This window comes from Eublepharis macularius, chromosome 2 (genome assembly GCF_028583425.1).
Source record: "Eublepharis macularius isolate TG4126 chromosome 2, MPM_Emac_v1.0, whole genome shotgun sequence".
Lineage (NCBI taxonomy): Eukaryota > Metazoa > Chordata > Lepidosauria > Squamata > Eublepharidae > Eublepharis > Eublepharis macularius.
This window is the reverse complement of record NC_072791.1, coordinates 42,073,280-42,095,729: the sequence shown is the minus strand read 5'-3', so window position 1 is coordinate 42,095,729 and position 22,450 is coordinate 42,073,280. Positions and strand designations below refer to the sequence as shown.

Here is a 22,450-nt window from a genome sequence, read left to right as displayed (position 1 = left end):
ACTGGAACAAGCTCCACATTTACACCAGACACAGCTGGCTTATATACATCTATAGCACCCCCCAGTGTCCAATCCCAGCACATCAGGTGAGGTGACTAAGCTGTTTCTTTGCTCTTGCATCATCCAAGGACCTGTCAAATAGATCTATTACATCAGTTATGACAGACAGACCTAAACAGCAAGATGCACACATGCTTCTTGGCTCATTATGTCAACAACACAAAGTTTGGGATTAAAATTGGGCCACTTTATTGATTACAACATAACTTGTCACTATGGCAAAAGATCTAGCTAACTAGCGGTACAGGTCAAGCGCTGGGGTCAGTTTGGACCTCCGCCTTAACCTGTCTGGGCGAGCCCCCACTGCCCCAGGGGTGAGCCATCCGATGAATGGCTGTACATGGCGGCCAGGCAAATGGTTCCCCCTCCAAGTCTGCAGCACCTTGCCACACAGCCGGAGGGCCTTACTTGTACAGGGGAGCCATGCGGCAGTCTGCCCTCGCCACTGGCTACCGTACAGCCCACCAGCCGCTCTGGACAGACTCCAATTCCTCACCAATGAGGATGTGCCAAGGGGGTCACCGGCCCGCTCATTTTGCCTTTCTAACTTGCAAGTAGCCGAACTATGTACAGCTCCACCAACCAATTACACAACAGAAATCCCACTGTGCAAGGTAGGCAAAAAACCCTTCTCCCCTTTCATGCCAATTGGGAAAAGAGAAAAAATTCCTACCTGGCCCTGACAAACAGTGACCGGATAAGCCTGCCCACTGGGTGGGCCAAGCAACCAGCGCCTACTGCAAAAGGGGGGGAGGTGCGGAGCAGGCTTGTATGCCTGTAGCTCCGCCCTCCTCAAGAACCCATATGCCGGGATGAAGGGATACAGCCTTCCCTTCATCCGTGGTGGCAAAAGCGGCCCCCACCCTAGCTGCTGCGCTTTCGGGTGGGAAGGGGCCGACTTACCATAGAGGCCTGCATTCAGATGATCACACTAACTATAGTTATGTGAATTAAAGCATGGTTTTGCACAAGATGAACTGAGCCCTCATCTTGTTGCACCTTAAAAATATTTGTTGGGGCATGAGCTGTTCTGAACAGAGCTCATGTTTTTTCCTCATTTTTATCCCATTTCCCATCTAAAATTGTCTGCTAAAACTTCTCCTAGGAATACAGATAATCAATATAAATTAGATTAAGCACAAATTATCCATAAGGAGTGGATTCTCAGCTGAACTGGATTCAGGCATTATAGGTGTATGTGTGGCAGCTTTCTGCCTTCCCTCCAGATGGTCCAGTGAACTGTTACCAAAAATTGGTAAATTATATGTGTGCACATGTGCACACGCACGCGCACACGCACACACACAGAGATGATATTATAAAGTAAGGCTAGAAGGAACCACAATACACACAAGAGATGGATGTCTTAATATAAAGTCACAACCACTCCTTATGCTGCTGTTCCACCCTTCTCTTGTATCCATTTCTCTGTCTCTCTGTCTCTCTCTCTCTCACACACACACATTTATCTGATGAGGTGGTTCTGGTCTACAAAACGTATGCCTGGGCTATCCGTTGGTTTTTCTGCAGCAGAGTGATCCAGCTGAATTTGATATATCTGTCTATTTCAATGCACGTCCTGAAACCAACAAGAACCAACAAGCATATCTGAGATTAGATTAGGTTCGATGTCTGTGTTCAACTAGTCCAATTACTCTATGAATGTTGATTTGTAATATAACATTTGACTGACATGGTTCTGCACAAATAAATTCAAAAGAATGTAATACAAAAGAATATGCGCAACAAGAAAATGAGAGACTGAAATGTAAAGGTACAGAAGAGGCACAGTGTCTGAAAGGATAAAGCACAGAGAATGATATAAAATCAAATTTGAAGCAAACTGTAATAAAGAAGATGACGCCTGGGAGATAGGGCTGGGCGTGGGGTCTCCTTTGATCTTCAAGCTATGTCTACATATCTGATTGGGATACAGAGAAGGTTCAAGAATTGCCTTAATTTCCCTACTACTGTAATAATGACTACTGCTAATGTAAGATGACCATCAGTGTCAAGGCATAGTGCTTCAATGTCCATACAACATGGTGAGAAACCAGCATGGGCTCCCTGCATGGGTGCTCCCTGTGTACATATAGTGATATACATGTTTATGGTGGTCCTTTGTAAAGATCCACACACTACTTCCTACATAAAAGTATCTTCTGCGTGCAAAATATTTATTTGTATAAAACATTTGTATGCCACCTTTCCACCCAGGTGCCAAAAAATTAAACAAGATTAAAATAACTTTTAAAAACAGTATGTGTGTATATATATATATAACAGCAATTAAAAATAATCAAGAAGAAGGGTATGTGAGGGTATGCCAGACAAAACAGAAAAGTATTCACCCACTGCTGGGTAAAGTAACAGGAAGCAGCTCTCCAAGCCTCTACTTGCTTTGGTCAGTTAGACATAGGCCTGGTTTTAAATATTTAAAAAATCTAACAAACTACATATTGGTTGTTTTCACATGGTTGTTAATGCCTCCGGGAAATTGCGCAAAACTCGTGGCATGACGGCATCTTCATAGCTCAATTTCCCGTTTAATGGCATGATGAAGTCAGAAATTGCACCATTAAATGGAAAATCATGCTATGAAGACACCGTCGTGCCGCGAGTTTTGTGCGATTTCCTGGAGGTTTTAGCCATGTGAAAATGGCCATTGTCAAGATTAGGTCCCTGTCTTACAGAAGGTTGAAAAGTTAATGCCTGGAAAAAAAGTGCTTCTTTAAAATGCTTTTTGAGACTTTCATCTCATTTGTATTGAGTAGGAAGATACTGCAGATGTTGAGTGTCAAATGGGGCCTTTCATTTCAGGAAACCAATCTTTGCTGTATAGGTTTGGATATCCTAGTAACAAGTGGAAACATTATAATTCCTCAGTCTCCGAGGAGGCATTTTTCTATGCTGCTATGACATGGACAACAGGGAGGTCTGGTGGAGAAGGACTTGCCACCATACCTTTCTAAGACTCTGCACTTTCAGTCATTTATCTTTATCTTCCCCTCTCTTTGTTTCCACCTCTGGTGAATGTTGTACACGTCTCCTTAATCTCAAACACTTAACTTGCCTTTGTTTGCTTTCCCCCACAATACAGTCAAGACATATTCCCTTTTATGCGGTTCATTTTGTGTTGGGTGAGGTTCCCTCTTGACTCATTCTGTTACAAGATCTTGAGAAAAAAAAGAGTCAAGGGGGTATGTATCACATGGTGTAATATGTGGAAACCACATCTCTGAACTTGATCTACCAACTGACCATTTTAAAAGATCTTATCCATCCACTAACGATCCCCAGTGAGCTCCTGGCGCATGCCATGGCACCTGTTGCTATATTTTAGCACCCTCTCCCTTCATCCCAAAACCATCTCTTCTCAAGAACATCTGTTCCCCAAAGCACAGAGCCAGTCCTCGTTTACCTCTGTATCCTTAGTGTATGTTTCAGAAGTTCCCGGGAGGCATCTCCTTTGTGTCTGCAGAAGCAATCATTCAAAAACAGCTGCCTCCATAGTAGGAGGATGCTCGGGCTGGAACCTCCCAACATTTTGTGGCTGGTAAGGTCCCCATGGCAGCCATTTTATGGTGGCACCACTGACTTTTTTAAGAATTCAAAAAAGCTCAAAAGTTTTGGTATCCATGCTCTAAAAGGAAATCTGATTTTCTTCTTGTTCATGATAAATAATCTCCTGATAGCCCAATTCAATCCATATTTACTTAGAAATAAGTTATTTTGTTTCTGATGTTTCTAATGTTTCTATGTAAGTGCATCGTATTGCGGCTGTGCAGGCTGACCTAGCACAGAGTTAAGCTCATCTAGGCCTTTAATTTCAGAGGGTTTGAGCTCACCTAATTCTGCATAGGACTGGACTTGCTAAGTGTGAATGTTATTAGAGTATCTTGGGTTTTTTTTAAAGCCCCTAAAGGCACCTTGATTTGGATGCTCAAGAGAAGTTAGCATGCTAGAAGGGGCCTTCCTTACAAACCTTTGGGTGATGTATGTTGCCATACAGAATGGGGAATATGAGAGCGTCATCCAGTGGATGATGTTAGAGTTGCGCTTGGGAAGCCAAATCAAAAATCCTACTGGCTTTGACTTCTGACCTTACATAACATGTTAGTGACAGGATGACGTGTGCAGGGGATCTGTGCTTTTTGTTCTCCAACCTTCTTTCTGAGGTCTGAAGTAGAAACTTTGCCTCTCCCTCCAGCAGTGAAACACAATCGCAGCCCTCCTCCTGTTGTGAGATGTCAGATGTTACAGAGCAACTTTAGATGTTAGAGAGCAACAGAGAACAAGAAGTTTGACATAAAAATACGGACACTTAGATCAGACCAAAAAGGTCTATTGAGTTAGCATTAGTGCTTCAGTGAATATTTGTCCATTCGGATTTGGGGCAGCAACATTTCATTTAAGAATCCATATGCTTTCAAAGCTGTTTGTTGTCATTGTTTCTCCTCTTGGAGTGGTTCCAGTCAATCCAGGCTCACTATAGGATGTGTTGACATAATGATGCCATTGGATTCTGGTACATGCTGATGTCACTGAGTTTGAGGGAGAGCTACATTTTCCCTGTTGGACTCGATGATGCCACTGGACTCAAATCCTGGACAGGTTGTTCTGTATAATCCTAACCAATCAGGGATGATGTGATGGCCTCATGATGCCTTGTAGCAAATCAGATTTGGTTAAGTGACAATATTGTTGAGGGCAAAACTTATTCAGAGGAAAGGCAAAGCTTCCTGTCCCCTCTCTTCACAGCAAACCACCAAAAATGGCTGGTGGGGGAGGGGGGCTCTTACTGATGCAGATGAAAATGTTTGTGTGATTTGTTCCCCAACCAATTTGACTTGGCACTGTTTAGCATTTTGGCTATCCAGGTGCCTCTAGAAAGTTCACAAATATGGCGCAGAGACAGCCATCCTCTTCCCTTGGCTGAGGCCTACATATTTCCTCTCCTCCTTCATGCCATATTACAGAGCATCTAAATTCTTTCTCAGAATGTTAACTCACATTCTTGTCACTCTTATTTGGGGTTTCCAATCTTTAGAATAAAAATGACTTGCCACTAGGCTTGCCATCTTTTTATACTCTGTGAACTTGGCATGCTGCTGGGAGCACCTTTGTGGAAGGGTGAGATAAAAATGTCTTAGGCAGATAGATGGTGATGTATAAATAAAGGCTGATAAAATTAGAATCATGTATTTTATTTTGCATGCTATTAAAAATTCAATGGGCCAGTGCCCATTGAAAGAAAATTCTTTTGAAAACAGAGAGAGAGAGAGAGAGAGAGAGAGAGAGAGAGAGATTAGTTGGGGGATCTTAAGCTACACAGAATAAAAATGTTTAAACAAACTCATGTGAAGCCTATTGCAGGGATAAAGTTCTTTGCATAGTGGCTGAACTAGACTTTAAAGCTTTATTCAGTGGGCTGGATCTTGTTAACTGGCACCAGAAAGAACATTAATAAAAACAGAGCTTCTGACACCTTGTGGAGAGCTTTGGGAAAGATGTTCTTTAAAACCAGCTCTCCTTCCCAGTGCACATAAATTATGCATTTGTCTCTCTTGTTTCTGCCCTCTGCTGTTATCACTTAAGGGCCATGTGGATGAAAACAAGCCTTGTTTCATATCTAAAGTGCCAGTGGGCTTTTCATGCTTTCTCATCCGTAATCCTAATTCCCTGTGACATCCCTGTTGTGGTGGCCAAGATTCCAGTGTAACAAACAGGGGGATTATGACAATAGAAAACAGAGACATCAGTGGCAGATGAACTCTCAGCAAGAAGCACCTAGTTACCACATCAAAATCCCTTGGCGGGTGCCAAGGAGGTGAAGCAAGCATAATATCCATAAACCTGGTCTCTTTCCACAGAAACAGACTCTAAGAAAAAGCATATTTGTCTTTCCTGAAGGAAGTAGGGGGCTGTTTCAAGGCTCCCATGGTGTTTTTTTTCCAGGGCTTCCCTCCAGTGCTTTAAATTTATTTATTTGTTTGCTTGTTTTTATTTACTTCATTTATACCCCAACTTTCTGCACAGCTGGGACTCAAGGTGGGTTACATCATTCTCTTCTCCATTTTATCCTCGAAACTCTGTGAGGGAGGTTAGGCTGAAAGTATGTCACTGGCCGAAGGTCACTCAGCAAGTCTCTATGGCTCAGTAGAGATTTGAACCTGGTTCTCCCAAATCCTAACACTTTAACAACAACACCACACTGGCACTTAAATCCTTGTTCCCCACTGTTTTGCCTATTATAATGACTGTTATTACTTCATTTTTATCTCACCTTCCTCTAAGAGGCTCAGGTTCCTCTCTTCTCTCATTTTATCCAGATGACAACCCTGTCAAGTAAATTAGGCTGATGGGAGATGACTGACCCAAGGTCACTCAGTGACTGTGCTGGTTGAGTGGACATTTTGAACCCATGATGACTCCCCATTTCTCATTTACCTGTCTAGCCACGATACCATCTTAAGGTGTACTGTAGTGTATGCTTTAAAACGTTTTATGTGAATGAGACATAATGGTGATTGGAGGTATTTGCATAAATCAGGTGTACTTGTCAGGATGAGCTGCTTCTTTCTGTCAAATATACACAGGACAAAACCACAAAGGACACTGGGATCCAGGCTTGGGGCCCAGAGGTGTAATTGGCCTGCAAAAAGGAGCCATACTTCCTCAACACGGATTGGTCCTGAGGTGTTAGGCCCAGAGAGGGGGTAATCTACAGCATTTCTCTGATCAAATATGACCCCTCCCAGATGCTTTAAGCCCCATATTACTCCTGTTTCTTCCTCTCCCCCTCTTACCAGGGTTTACAGCTTAAAATGGGGGATCCATTTTAATTGGTACAAGATGGGCTGGGTGGGAGAATTAACTCGTTAACTCCCTTTTTCCTTTTCACTGTAGCCCTGACCTAGATCAACCTTCCTGCTTTTTTTAACTAAGGGATTGGTGTTTTCCTTTAACTGGAAAATTATTCAAGTCAATAAGTCAGAGTGCTTAAAAGCAAATAATTGAGATACGGCTAATCCCGGAAATTGAATCCCAGTTTTCCCAGAATTTCAGTCCCATTACTCTAGTGCAACATGTAGTCTGACCTCTAGACAATCTCAGGACATCCAGGATTTTGCACTCACACAGATCCTATTGTGATGTGCGGTTTGGGCTAATGGCAAAACCACATTAGTTGGCATGTAATGTCTGAGATGACCCTAAAACAAGATTACAGTGAAATAATGGAAGCCAAATAGAGCAATGTTTCCACTGCAGAACTTGCCAAGGTCAATGCACTACAACCCACAGGAGACAAATCCAGAGCATTAACCTTAAAAAACCCTTATTTATAAGGCAGCACTGTGATTCTTTAAGTAGTGCTCACTCTGCTGCTAATCCTGTCAGTTATTGTAGCTATCCAATCCGTTAAATGAGTACCATGTGGCGATACTACAGGATTTCCAGAAGTCCTGCAATGTGACTCTCTATACATCCATAATTATGTCCTCTTACTCTTTGGGTATGCTTAATTCTCTTTTAAATCACACATAATTGTAAATTATTTACATCAAGCTGGAGGTAGGTTGTTCTAGCTGAGAGAAGCCTGATTTAGTATAATGTTCCCAAAGTTCAGTTAGTGAAGTTAGGTAGTGGTGCAGCTCCCCAGGGTGAATGCTGCAGTTAACATCCAGTTGCAGCAGCCAAGGTGTAAAATGTCCCCACCCATAGAGTCCAGTCAATGGAGTATTACTTGTGAAAATGAACAAAAGAAAAAGAAGCCTAAAGCCATTCTTCCTACAAACCTGAAGCACCCAGCACATGCACACACATTATCAACCCATTCTAAGGCACTGTATGTGTATGTAGGCTCAGCAGATGGTACCAACAGTGTTGCATGCAGAATTTTCTGAGGTTTACTGCACAACAGCTGAGTGTCCCCCCATGTGTTAATATCCCACGATACTGCTAACCTGCTGATGTCTCTCCCACCAGTCTCCCAGCATTGTAGGATGCAACTGCTACTCCTTTGCTTGCTACGTAGCAGCCCCCTGCCCCCCCAACCCTCACACCCCTGCTAAGACACCTCTACTGATGCCTGGCTCTGGGATTCTGTTCATTCAGACAAGACAGCTGCTAAGGAAGGAAGCAAGAGCCCTCAGCTAAGGATAATGTTGCATTTCTCTTCCAAGCTTGTTTCAGGCAGAAAACCCTCTTCCTGGTTTTGCTTCCCCTTTGTGGAAATGATTTACAACCATGAGTCCTAATGTTTACACAATTGTTATTTTCTTGTACCAGTTTCATTAGTGGCTCCTTCGATCAGCATCATAAATTATTGTGTATTAAAAACTGTACTATATGTATATACAATACTAACAAATCTACAAAACCAACAACAAATATCAGAAAACCAAAACAATAAAAATATGCATTAATATTAAAAAAGAACATTCATGTAGGACAGGCTGCAACTTAGTGGTAGAGCTGCTGGTTTATATGCTGAAGATCCCATATTCAATCTTCAGTATCCCCCGTCAAGAAATATCGGATAGGTAGATGACGTGAAAGAACTCTACATGAAACCCTGGGGAACCACTGCCAGTCAAAGTAGGTGACACTGACTGTGATAAACGAATAGACTAATTCAGCAGAAGGAAGCTTCATGTTTTCATGTTCTTATCCCTGTCTTCTAGATGTTATCATAGAGGTAACTGTGTTGAAGTCTATTAAAGATGATTGAGGGGCTGGGGTAGCAAGTAAAGATGGACACTCTGGAAGCGTAAAATAGAAAATCTTCTGATTTCTAGAACTGAATATGGCCTAGTGAAGGGGATACCAAGAGACCATTAGAATTCTTTGTTTTTATTCCTGGAAGGGTATACACTGAGCTACTCTGTGGCTGCAGAATAGTGGACCATCATAGTTAACACTATTGATAGACTTTATCTCCTTACTTCCTCTCAAACACAGTATTTCCCCAACAGTATCAGTTTTCATATTCTAGTGCCAGATGTCATGTCCAGTCCATGCATTGTTTAATAGGCCGGAAGTGAGGTCTGAGAACTAGAGTTTCTGGCAGGGCTTTTAACACCTCTGTGACAAGCGGAAACACAGAAGACGAAGCATTTCCCATGACTGTATCTGAATTCTGAGAAAGTATCACCAGGTGAATGTATGCATGCCGCATTCCAGTTAAAAACAAACGCCCTGTGTCCCTGCTAGGAAAACAAGAATGAAGAAAAAATAATCTTGAATCCACTACGTTTAAATGTTTTTTGGAAATAGTACTTCTGGGTGTTTTAAATGTGAGGCCAGAGAGCTGTATTGCCACACAAAGCAACTTATTGTTGTGACCTGGCTGGGATAAATATAATTCCTAGAAGCGTGATTGACCTGGGTTGGCAGTTTCTCACTGGAAACCATGGGAGGTGTGATGTCACTTCCGGGTTTCCCTCAGAAGTGACATCACACTATCACCTGACTGTACCCCATGTCCCCACCCCCAGATTCCAACCAGTTGCCAGTCACTGGCTGGCAATTCTAGTGATTGGTTGAAGACTTAGTACAGTGGATTTGAGGCATGGTGGAAGCCATTTATGGGGGAATTTTTTCCACTCCCAATGAGTTCATTTGGAGAGTGTATACTTACACAGGGAATTTGGGAAATAATTATTTAATTTAAAATTCTGTATGTTGCTCTCTTTCCCCCCTTCCCCCATTTGCTGATTTTCTGGTCAGTGAGAGGTCAAACACTGCAGAAGTCATGGACACCAGATGGATCCATCAGTCTGTTGCTTTGATGATTCTTACAGCATAACTGACAAAAGAAAAATACATGCTGATAGTTTTCTTTTTACATTATTAGTTGATCTACATTGAATCCTTCACTTTATTGGTGGTAGATCCAGAGGAGTTAGCCGTGTTAGTCAGTAGTTGCAGAATAGTAAAAAGTCCAGTAGCAACTTTAAGACTAACCAACTTTATTGTAGCTTAAGCTTTCGAGAACCACAGCTCTCTTCATTAGATGCATCTGACAGAGAGAGCTGTAGTTATCAAAAGCCTATGCTACAATAAAGTTGGTTAGTCTTAAAGGTGCTGCTGGACTCTTTACTTTATCAGTGGTGGAGAGGTGGAATTTGTATTTCCTACATATAACTATATCAGATACGTTTTGTCTACAAAAATAGTAAAATAGATCAGACTATTTTATAAATAGTGGATCTCCTCTTTTCACAGCAGTAGAGGGAAACCCTGCCCTCTATTAATCTGAACCCCCCCTGAAACATTATAGCAAAGCTTCCTCTGTTCTATTTGTTTTCAAGCATCAGTAATTTCTTACTCCTAAAGACATTAACTGTTCTGAAATGTGGCCCTTCTGTTGCATCCTCATGATACAGTGATTTTGATAAGTTTAAAATGTTCCCTCTCATCCTGGGATCTCCAGCATTTGTGCTTCTGTATTTAAAGCAAGGGAAGAAGTAGCATTTTAAACAGCAATAGAGAATTAAAATGACAATATGGCAAGCACACATCAAATCATTGGTTACTACATGCTATCTACAACTCAGAACCTTAAAAAGGTTTGGTTTGGTTCACTAAAAGAATGCACATGCCCTTTGCCAACAATTCAGTTTTTGAAATCCTCAAAGATCAGCAAAGGTGTTGCATGACAAAATCACCAGTAAAGATATTTTGGATGGTGAAGATACCAGGGATAAAGAGGCAGAGGCAAGTGAGAAGAAGAGAAAGGCTGATCAAGCTGACCCTCTTCCTTACAAAGACAAGCTCAACTATTTGGGGAAGAAGTGCAAATTTGTGATATAAATGGACTGCCAGTCCTCCTCACCCCTTCCAAAGTCCCTTCAAGTACTATCCAAAGGATCCAATAAACGTCCCTATCCAATCCCATCAACAAGTATGGAAAGAACTGTTTATAGTGAACTTGGAGAGAGAGAACCAGAAGGTCTATGATGGCCAGGGGCAAGCTTCAAGTATTATAAGTCCTTCTTTAGAGCCTGCCTAAGAGGGAATATGATATCTTTCACACCTTCTTTCTGCTGTGTGCCACAGTTTTCTCTTTGTTGCTCAGTGTGTAATTCTCCATGTCTTCTATGTGTCCTGAATTTCTGTTGCATGTCCATGAAATGGAAAAGTGTTTGCTTTCCTTTTGTTCCTTGGTGCATGAGAACAATGAATTACAGTCTATTACTGATCTTTTTCCAATGGCTACTCTTTGTTTTTGTTTTACTTCTTCCCTTGCTGTTCCATCTCAGGACCAAGCACCACCTGCCAAGAAGATTCCTGTGCCAACCAAGGCATCTGCATCCAGCTGTGGGAAGGCTTCACTTGTGACTGTAATATGACATCATACTCTGGGAGTCAATGCAATGACCGTGAGTACCAGCTTTTCTTAACTTGAATTTTACACGAGATGTTACTTTAACACTGCGGGTGTGAATGCTAATGGCAGAGTTAGCTGATCAGCTTCCTAGGAAACTAACTTTAAAAGCTATATTACTTGAAGAAAGAGGATGATAATTATTTTCCTTTTGATCTGATATGAAAGTGCTTGAGTGCATTCTGTTTTTATATTTAAAGACAGATGAAATGAAAAGGGGTTATTGATGTTCTTTTTATAGCAACCAGATAGAATTGTGTGTGCTAGACAATAATCAGAGCTCTGCTACACCAAGTACAGTTACTTCTTAATGTTGTCCGGCCCCTTGTAGTTACTAATCAGTCTATCTAAATGGGTACAAAAGGTGAAAAGTTCTCAGACAGAATTATTGGATGCCTATATGATGTTAACTGATTTATTCATGATGGTTGTTTTTGTGCTAAGGTATAACTTGTTGGTAGGCTCCGGCCAAATTCTGACATTCATTTTTGACTCAGCACATTCATCACACTGTGACTTCTATCCATCCTTTTAATGATATTAATTTCCTCTTACTGCCTTTCTGTGATGAGATTGGAGGTTCACTACATCTTGAAGGTACATTTAAAGCTAAACTTAGCCCCATAGATCTCACCACAGGAAGCTCCATTAAGAAAATATATTCTTCAAGTAAAAATGATAGCCAAAAGTCACCTTGTGTTGACTTTATCACATCAAAGTTTAATGTTGGAAGTGAGCATGGCATAAGCCTAAATAGAAGCCTAACAAGGGAACAATTATACAGTATCCTTGAAAATCTCGACTCACATTTCAGCAGTTCGGTTTACAGGAGTGAAGCAGGAAGTGGAAGGAAGGTAACCAACCCTTCCGGCTACTTTTCTTCTACAAGCCCCCTCCTCAGCTCATCTGAAGTTTTGAGATGTATTTGTTAATTAAGATGGGAACAAGGGGGAAAGTATGGAAAGAGGAAGATGTATACACCCCCCTAGTATTTTTCTACTGCAAATTTCCCCTCTGCTGAAACCTCCCGTATTAATGTTGAGAAATGGGCAGGGAATCCCATTGCTGTCACTGAATATGTAGATCCACGCTAAGAAAAAGAGCCTATTTGAAAGTGTGGACCATAAACCATTTCTGCTTTTCTAAAAGGGGACCCATCAGAAATCCAGTGCTCATGCTAATTTCTGACAAGGCATGGGGTGATATCTCCATCCCATATCAGTATGGGAATGTTTTATTTAATAGGAAATTCATATGTTGAAATTTAGTATTTATCCTGTCGGGGAGAACTTTGACTTCCGAATGGAAAATTATCTCAGCGTGACTTTACTATAGACAAAAGGGAATGAGCAAATGAGAGTTTCAAGAAGTGGCACAGCCTTTCATGCTGCAGCTGTTTCTTGTTGCTCACCGTTCAGGCTGCAGGTATGGGATGAGATGTTTGAATGCCTCCCCCAATAATATCCCTTTATATAGAAAACAGACACATAAGGGCATCAGGGAGGGTCTCAGCCTGTTTTCTCTGGAGTATCAGATTTTATCGCAGGGGAGGAATTATGAGGGCAACCTGCCACATGTCCTGTCAGACTGGCACAGCCAGGAATGCTCTGCAGAATGTGATTTGCTGCCTAGGCTGTTAAGATAACTCTGAAAACCAGCCGAAGTGCAATGGAGACAAAAGTGTACAAGAGAGAACATAAGTAACCCTGCCATTTCCCCACAAGTTCGTTGCTCAGTTAAAGCTACCGAACATGCCCAAGTTCTGCTTGATTGCGGGTGCTTTTGCTGCCGCCACTCTCTTTCTCCCACTTCCATTTTAGTATGCTCACTTGAATCTTTTTGCCTGGCTCTTCTCAGTCCCCAATGCCTTTTCACGTACATGCTTCTTTGTCATTAATATCGCACTTAGCAAATCACATTAGGAAATCAGCATACAGGAAACTCTGCTGTGTGACCTGTGAGGCTGTATTTGAATAAGCCCTGCAGATAACTCTAAAGGAGTTCATGACACTCTATTCTCTCTTGTTCCCAATAACTTGGACCTCATGGTTTCAAAGAACGGTGGTTTCCATATTATATTGACACTGACAAATTCAGACAAGTTCCAAGTGTTAACAAGCAATTTTCTGAGTTTTTAAGTAGATGTTCCTCTTGCTTACGTGTAGAAAGACATCCAGAGCCTACAAACCGATGTGTGAGCTGAACTGCATCCATTGTTTCAGATATGCATCACATAGGAAGGGCTACATGCTCACTTATTTTATAGAAAAGATGCAGAGAAGCTGCACAGAAAAATTCACAGGAGGTGGACAACCCACCTGAAGCATCTTTGCTGGGAAATGGGCAGGTACTTTAGCTCTCCAAATGTAGCGCTTCCATCACAGCTTTGCACCTGAAGCAAGGCATGCATCTCGAAAAAATGTCAGAAGTGGCCCATCACTCATACCCAGAAACCAGATTTCAAATGCCATTGTTTATATTCTTGCACTCTCGCCGGTGATTCAGAAATGGTTGTAGGAAGATGTTTTCATAAAGGAGCAGGAAAGGTAAGTCCTGCTGACTGCTCCCAACTCATCCTGCTGGGATCTGCAAAAGGTACGTTGCTGAATTTTGGATTATGTTTGAAAGTCCTTGCTTAAAACCCGGTTGTGAAGTAGCAATTTTTGATGTCTGTCAGAGTTTAATGCCACATAATGAAGGTACATACACTAATACAAGTTTCTTGCTATCCTTGGTGCGCCATATGCTAGGAGAAGTTCCTTATCCAATCATGGAGGAAATGTTGTACTGATTCAGTCTCAAAAAGTGGCTGGCTTGGAGAATCCTTTTCCTTTCAAAGCATTGAATCTAATAATCTACAACTGCCATTACTGCTCTAACATTATATGTATGATGGACTGTATGATGGAGAAATACAGTAAGAAGCTTTGTTTGCTGTAATGGACCATAGTGCACTTACAGAACTAGCCACAATAGTTATTGATATTTTATAAAGTTAGCCTCTGCTTATTTTAGACCTTGGTGTATTATGATAAGTTTTCTGCAGGATGGAGGCTTGTTTCCATGTTATGTTTTGCTTCTTTCTATGTTATATTTGTTGCCTTTTTTTTTTTGTTCTGCGCCTAGGAACAACCCACTCTTGTGGTACAGTTTCAGCAACCTCTGTGATCAGGGAAGTTTGAGTTCCTGCTTCAGTTTCCCTGATCCTGAAAAATTGCTGCAACAGTACCATGCATATGTGCAGATCATACCTCCCTTTCCCATATGAGCAGGCCACTTGTATGAAACTTTAAAAAATGATGAAATTAAAAGATAGCGTGCAATCAGCCCTGAGTTGTGAGCTGAAGCTCCAGCTTATCAATGTGGCCTTGGAACACCTTGGGACACATAATCTGTCCTCCTGCCTGGTATAATACCTGTTTAGAGTGAAGGCTAATACAGAGCAATGATTTCTAGCTTTCCTGATAAGAGCTGAGGTATATATGGATTCTTCTTCTTTTTTTTTTAATTTTAATTTTCCCCCTTTATGTTACCCTCCCCCCTCCCATAAGCGACCAATTGAAAAATAATACTTTATACTTGCAACCATAAGCATACCTTTTGGATTTTGTCAAATGTATCTTTGTTGGGTTCTGTGGATATTGTCCTTATATTTAGTTGCACCATTGATCCATTAGGGCATTCTGCATTCCTCGTTGATGCAAATAAAATTGCTTGGAAAGAGGAGTATGCTTGATACATGCCTTCTCTTGCTGTTGTCAACAACTGGATTACTTAGAAAGAAACCCATTGCACCAGTGCTTTGGAGGGCTCTGCCTGTAACCTATCAATCACTTTCAGCAGTGTCTAGGGCAAGCAGTCAAATGCCGTTTCAAACAGATTCCAGATGAAATGGTTGTTAAGTCCACCTGTAGGGTATCGATTGGTTTTCTTCATTTTTATTGTCTGTGGGTATGTTCAAATTATATGTTGTAATGTGGTATTGATCGACATTGTTAAAACCGGTATTTCATTCAGCCAATGGGAGAAATAAATTGTACTTGTCTTTTGCGTGTCTGTGTTCACAGACACACTTCTAGACTGAATTTCTTCCTCAAGGACATCGAGGCCTGCTTCAGACATTAACTTTGTGGCATGATTGGCACTTCTCCCTGGTCAGTCTACGTGTAACAGTAGTGTTGGACGTTCCAAAGCACACGTGTAGTTCCCATGCTGAATCTGGGCTTCTGTATGGACTGCTGAGAGTAGAGTATGAAGGACTCATTTGAGCTGAGTTGAGTATTCCATGAGAAACCAATTTTTTACTGATGAAATGTGGGAGCTGAGCAGAAGCAAAGATAATGTTTGGACTTCTCAATAAAACCCAGGGCAATTTGAGGTACATCATGGAACAGGATGGTGTTCAATGTAGTCATATGGTATTGGAGGAGAAAATTTGGTTGCTAGACAAAAGGTTACACTCAAAACTCTAAAGGCAGCATTTTCCGAAAAGCTGCCTGTTTTCATAGGTGGGGCTAGCTAGACACATGGCTGCTAATGGTCTCAGTGCATGGATGGGACAATAGGGTCAGGAGGAATCAGTTAGAGTTAGGGGAAATGTGCAAGTCAGTGGGCTCAGGCTCTGCTTGTATCAAATGGAAGAAAGGAATATTACTCAAACTGGTGCCTTTATCATTGCAGGCACATGAACAGCATCTATGCTGTTTAATTCTGGAATTAAATGCAGATTCTGAGACTTGTATCTTTTTTGTCTAGCATATACACAATTTCTATGTTGGCTTAATAAGTCTCCCAGGGAAGGAAAGAAGAAGAGGGGAACTGATACTTAACCAGATAGTAATTTTTATTGCCCAACCAAGATATAAGATGTGTTACTATATCCAATTAAAATTAATTTTGACCCACCCTGTGTTCCTCCAACATGGCTAGTCCATAGAAAGCAGCCCAGAGAGAAGATATAGTTGAGGGATTACCAAACAAAGGACCAAAACATATGAGTGGAGAATGGTTTTCAAAGTAGGAAGGGAAGGAGTCTCTAGTCTGATGGGGATAGTATAGGAGAAAACTAGCTGGCTGTAAAGCCGACTGTCCAAGTGTTGGGAAGGGCAAAGCTAAAAGATGGGAGCAGGTAGAAAGCTGAGAAGGTCAATTTCAGGAAGGGAAACAAAATGGTTTAATCATGCTTTGCTTTATCTTGATGAGCAAGTCCAAGATTTCATGCCAGTAGTGATGAAACAAGGTTCAAGAAGAGAGTCATGTACAAAAATGGAGGGTGTGGGATGCCCTTTTATGCACCTGACTGGATGCACTGGAAATTGGTAGAAATTAGTGATGAATTAAGATCCTTAATGATATTGGGCCAGACTTCAGGATCCAGCTGCTTTCTGGAGAATTTGTGGTTGCCGTGTAATTGGTGAACTTTAGGATCCAAGACCCCATTGATGAAAGGTTCAGAATCCAAGCTGTCATGAGTCTGGGTACATATGACTGAGAGAACTTGGGTGGCAGACATAACTGATACCTGCTGACAACAATGAGGTGACATCAGAAGATGGGTGCATGCATGCTTCTGACTTTGCTGGGCCAGAGGATCTTGGGGTGCAATAAGATGCAGGTGTTGGGGGGCATGTGGTCAACAGCTAACTGGAGTTAGGGAGTATCAGGTTTGATACATCTGTTCCCTAAATGATGGTGGAGGCCTTCTAAATGAGGAGAGGATAGAATTTGATAATAAGTACATGACAGGAAATTATAGCCCTTGAAGGAGAGTAAAATGTAAGCCTAAAGGATGCTTGGAGAGGGAAACAAGGTACAGATGCTTACATGTAAATGCCAGAAGCCTCTGAGTTAAAATGGGAGAGCTGGAGCACATGTGCTAAATGAGAACATGAATACTGTGGGTATTTCAGAAACCCGATGTGAAGGAAATAATCAGTGTGATATTCATAAGAGCATGATCAGCCTTGCTGGACTAGACTAATGGTTTATCTAGTTCAGCATCCTGTTTCCAGTCCAGCAGCACTTTTCTTATGTCTTTATGCACAAACTCCCAACCTACTAATATGCTTGTTTTGGTAAGAATAATTTGCCTGTGTGACAGAGTAGGAAAATATTGTTCTTTGTACAGAAATTGGTAATGTTTGCAAAAAAATAATAATTTAATGGATTTTACTATTATTGTCACTAATGATTCAATGATGTAGTTCAACATTGTACCCATTTGGCAAATGGGAATGAAAAATTATGCAAAGTTACTTGGTGAAATGACTGATGAACTTGGCTTGAAATAACATTAACGCATTAATATTATTGTGTAAGAATGTGAAGAATACCTGTTCCCCTCCATCTGTGGCACATTTAGCTCTGCCTGCATGAACCAGTGGGGCACAGTGCTCATATGGTAACAGCAGTAGGAAGAAAGATTGGACTGGCTTTATAAGCTTGCAATGACTTCTGGGTCCAGGTTGGAGTTGCCCAAAGACTATTTACCAGAATAGTAGTAACTGCACCAAAATTAAGACCTAGCTGTTCTCATACTTTGGTGTTCTTGCCTTCCTCCTGGGGTGCAGGGACAATACAATATTATGTTTACATTGGTAAGAGGGATAGGAAAGGGCAGAACCTCCTATTTATGGGGTTGGAGCCATCCAACTTTTCTGCAGGTGATCACCACCACAAAGAAAAAGGCTATGCTAAGAACCATGGGACCTGCTTGTACAAAAGCCATGTTGGATGAGGACTGTGATATGGAAAGTAATTCAGTGTGATTGAGTGGCAGGATCCAACCCAGGCTTTGTATTGTTTTAGGTTTTGGGGGAGCAAAAAACAAGTTGTTTCCCCCCTCTCAAATTTATGGCTAGATCTGGAATGTGTGGACTGTAAAATACTCTCCAGGTACCCTTCCTAAGCTACCGAATATATGTCCAAATGTTTTCAGAGGCCTTTAGTGTGTTGAGATCAGTGCCACTGTTGATCCAACACTGTCCCAAAAGTTGTCAAGTGTGCAAAATGAAACTATGCCTCTTAGCTACACTGGGCTTTTCTTCTATATGCTGCTTCTAGTTCAGACTCAAAATTTAGCAGAAATTGGTCTATCACAATTGGAACTTGGGATCCCAGCCTGAAATCCAATTGATGTAGAAGTTAGCAGCAACACTAAAGGTAGCCAGTGTAAACACCTCCCATCTTCCAAAGAACAAGAATGCTTCAATGGTCTTTTGCATCACACTAACAGTTCAGAAATGAGCAGGTACTAACACCGATCCTCTAATTAACTGGTCCAGAAACCCTCCCAACCAAAGTGATGATGAGACATCATTGCTCTTATCATGACAGTATTCAAACTAAGAAGATAAATGTTCACACCCTAGCCCATTGCTATCAGGGCAATTACTTGTGCAGGGGCTGGATGACCTCTATAATTTCATTGCCAGTGCATTTCAGCTTGATTTACTTTGCAAAAGACCCTTTTATTGCCAGTGTTTAATTACCACCCATTCATTTCTAATGTGCTCAACTTATTACTTATTGATACTGAAAGCAACAAGCATGGAGAGGCTCTGGCATGCAGGAAATAAATCTGTGCACACTTCATTAGCTGAGTGTGGATAAACCTGTTAGCAGTTAAATTTTGCCCAATAGTCTTCAAGGCTGTTTATAAAACTCATTGGAAATATCCATTTTATTTGAAAGAGAAGCTGCCAGTAAATCAAGTTGTGTGAATTATGCCTCAACAAAGCAGGACACCTCCTTTCCATGTGCACACTTCCATCGATATGTCTCCTTCACTGTGACCTTTTCCCTCCCACCAACCCATGTAGCTGAAACAACTTGTCCAGTCTCAGGAAACAATCCATCTGGTGCTTCCTTTTCTTCACTTAAGCCTTTTACCGACATTGTACATTCTATCTAAATTAGAGGAGGACAAGATAGATTAAAATAAGAAATGGATTGTATTCATCACTAGGATGGTATCGGCGCCATCCCCGTGCCTTTTGTTTTGCTGTCGAGCTTTGCTGCCAGTCAGACATCTCAGATCTTTACAGCAGCCTCTGTAAAACATGCTTTCAGTTTTGGAGCATCCAGTGCTAGGCGACAGCGGTGTCTTCCAATGCACAAGCAGCTCTGTGAGCTTTTTAAGTTATTCTCAATCAGGACAGCAGTCCCTCTCAACAGCTGCAGAACATCTGGTTGGGCTTCAGCCCAAGAGCTTGTTTGGAAAGGAGTCCACTTAACATATTGTTTTGTGTACTACTGGGGCACTATGAATTAGCCCTGCAAATAATGAGGATTAACATCAGAAAGAACTTATTTCCATTTTTTTAAAGTTAATTATTGTGTGGAGAGAATCTGAGAAAAGCTGTTCTCCTAGTCGCAGTAATAACATTCGCTTTATATAATAACATTCGCTTTATATACCACCCTTTGTGACATCTTAATGCCACACTTAGAGTGGTTTACAAAGTGTGTTATTATTATCCTCACAAAAATCACCCTGTGTGGTGGGTGGGGCTGAGAGAGCTCCAAGAAGCTGTGACTGACCCAAGGTCACCCAGCTGGCTTCAAGTGGTGGAGTGGGGAATCAAACCCAGCTCTCCAGATTAGAGTCCTGCCTCTCTTAACCACTACACCAAACTGACTCCCATGTAAGGTCCCATGTATGATACACACTTTGATTGTGTAGGAATAATAATTTTTTAAACTAATGCTAGGAACTGTAGCATCACCTCTTCATTAAAAAATAGCATTGAAGTTGAAAGTCAGGGAAAGCAGCAGCAAACAGGTGGAGAACAATATGTTAAAAAGGTAAGCAAGAGGGAGGCTCTGAAGGGCCCCCTTTTAACCACCCCTTCAACTCGGAAAACGTTTAGATGCCAAGGGGATTGATTGCACCAGGTGCCAAACTGTCTGGCTTGATGAACGGCTTCCGAAGGCAATGAATGAGGCTTGCAACGGCCACCTGTTCGTTTAGGATGGGGCCTCACGAACAGCTTGTTCGAGAACAGCAGATTAGGCTGTTCATTGGGTTTTTTCTGTTCGTAATGCTGTCCGTGCCCATGTCTAGTTATGAGCTGCGCTCTTACAGTAGGATGGAAAAGACCTTGCCCAAGTGAAAATTCAGTAGTCATTTGTCTATACATTTTATCCCACCCTTCTTCCAATGACCTCAGGGTATTTCTATCCTCATATTTTCCCTCATATCAACCTTGCAAGGTAGGTTAGGATGGGTGAGAGTGATGGGCCCAAGGTAATCAGTGAACTTCATGTCTGAGTAGGGATTTGAATTGGGTTTGTCAGGTTCTAGTCTGGCAATCTGATCGCTATACTGCACTGGATGACTTTGAAGATTTCTTAGAAATTACTATGAACTAAATCCATTCCATAGATTATGGGTCCCCAATCTTTTTAAGCCTGTGGACACTTTTGGAATTTTGAGAACAGGGAGTGGGCCCACCACAAAATGGCTGACAGGACAGGGAGTCACAAAATGATTGTCCCGGGGTTCTGGGGCCAATCACATAATATTGGGGGATTACAGGACAATTATGCTGCTACAATTGAATGGGTTGTCCCAGCTGACAGAAAGGTAATGCCTCCTGGGTTTTTTGAAGCACCTTCTGTTCCACTGAGATGAAGGACAGCCAGCACTAGCTCTTTGTTTGGGGAAGAGATGTTTTGTCAAAGAAGCAAATGGGTACCAGGAAATCTGTGGGTGTTTGCCATGGTGTCCATAGGTCCTGCACTACATTGGGGATTGCTGCCATAGATATATACAGTACAAAGATTTTTTTTAAAAAAAATCTGATAACTTGTGCATATCTCAAAATGTCCAATATCTTGATGTATTGGAGTTACATCAAGTCTCTTATTTTAAACTGTAACTTTCTGACAGTGAGGGAAGAAAAACAGGAAGATTGAAATGACACGTCCAGGAGCAAATTCCTGTTTGTTATTCAACCTGCCTAATGTGTTAATTATTGCCTCTCATTGCAAGATGACTGCCTATTGATCTCCAGTGGAGTTTAGCTATGCATGGAGACATATCTTGGCATTGTTACAGGCTTGTTACCCAGGGGCTGATATAAGAGGCCCAGCTGTGGAGACTGTGGATTAAATACAAAATTTCAATCTCGGTTATTCAGATAATGATCACCAAGAAGAAAACCTAGGTGGGATATTGGGCAGCTTTAAAGTAGACGCCATAGCTATGAATGTGATGAAGGGGCTTTGGGGGTGTGTGTATGTGATTCTGCATGGAGTTCCTTCAATTGCTCATAAAGTGTAAAGAGAATTAGGCTTCCAATTTTGTTTTGACTTTTGCACTGACTTAAATGGATGACTCGTTACAAGAAGTTATCTGCAATATTAACACAGATACAGGATAGGAAAATTTGAAGATAGTAGTTGCATCCTCATTGGGAAGGAGCTGTGGCTCAATGGAAGAGCATCTTCTTGGCATGCAGAAAGCCCAGGTTCAACTCCCAGCAGCTCCAGTTAAAAAGATCAGGTAGTACCTTGACCTGAGCCCCTGAGGAGCTGCTGCCAGTTATGGTAAACCATACGGACAGTGATGACCACACTGTCTGCTTCAGAATAAGGCAGTTTCATATGTTCATTGTCGCCAGTGACACCAACCTGGTAGAGAAAATCCCCAGTTTTGTCACAAGACAACAGAAAGTAAGCATGGGAAGTGGCTTATTGACAGACCACATCCCTTGCATGTGGAAAGTGCCAGAAAGTACCACAACATATCCCACTGAAGGATCTTGGTTAAAAGTGTTGGGATAGATGTTTCTAGATCCTGAGGGTCTAGACAAACATATGGTCTGACTTGGTGGAAAGCAGCTTCACCTGTTCTCCATATTCCATTTTATATTCTCCAGCTCCCCAGTTTCTGCAACCAGCTGTAGCACAAAACTCGTAAGAACATTTGATATTTTACTCTGTGCAGCCAGCTAGTCTGGCAGCTGTCTTCCCTCTAGCCCGAGGCAGAGACCT

At 41.6% G+C, this 22,450-nt stretch overlaps 1 protein-coding gene across 4 annotated transcripts in view; it reads left to right on the top strand.

Moving 5' to 3' along the window:
• The window catches only part of NRXN3 (neurexin 3), a 1,560,869-nt gene that overhangs the window by 671,702 nt on the left and 866,717 nt on the right, over positions 1-22,450 (top strand). For all 4 annotated transcript variants that reach the window (XM_054971960.1, XM_054971959.1, XM_054971961.1 and 1 more), the window contains one exon: positions 11,328-11,447. In XM_054971960.1, coding sequence (XP_054827935.1) covers positions 11,328-11,447 — 120 coding nt within the window. The remainder of the gene's footprint in view (positions 1-11,327; positions 11,448-22,450) is intronic.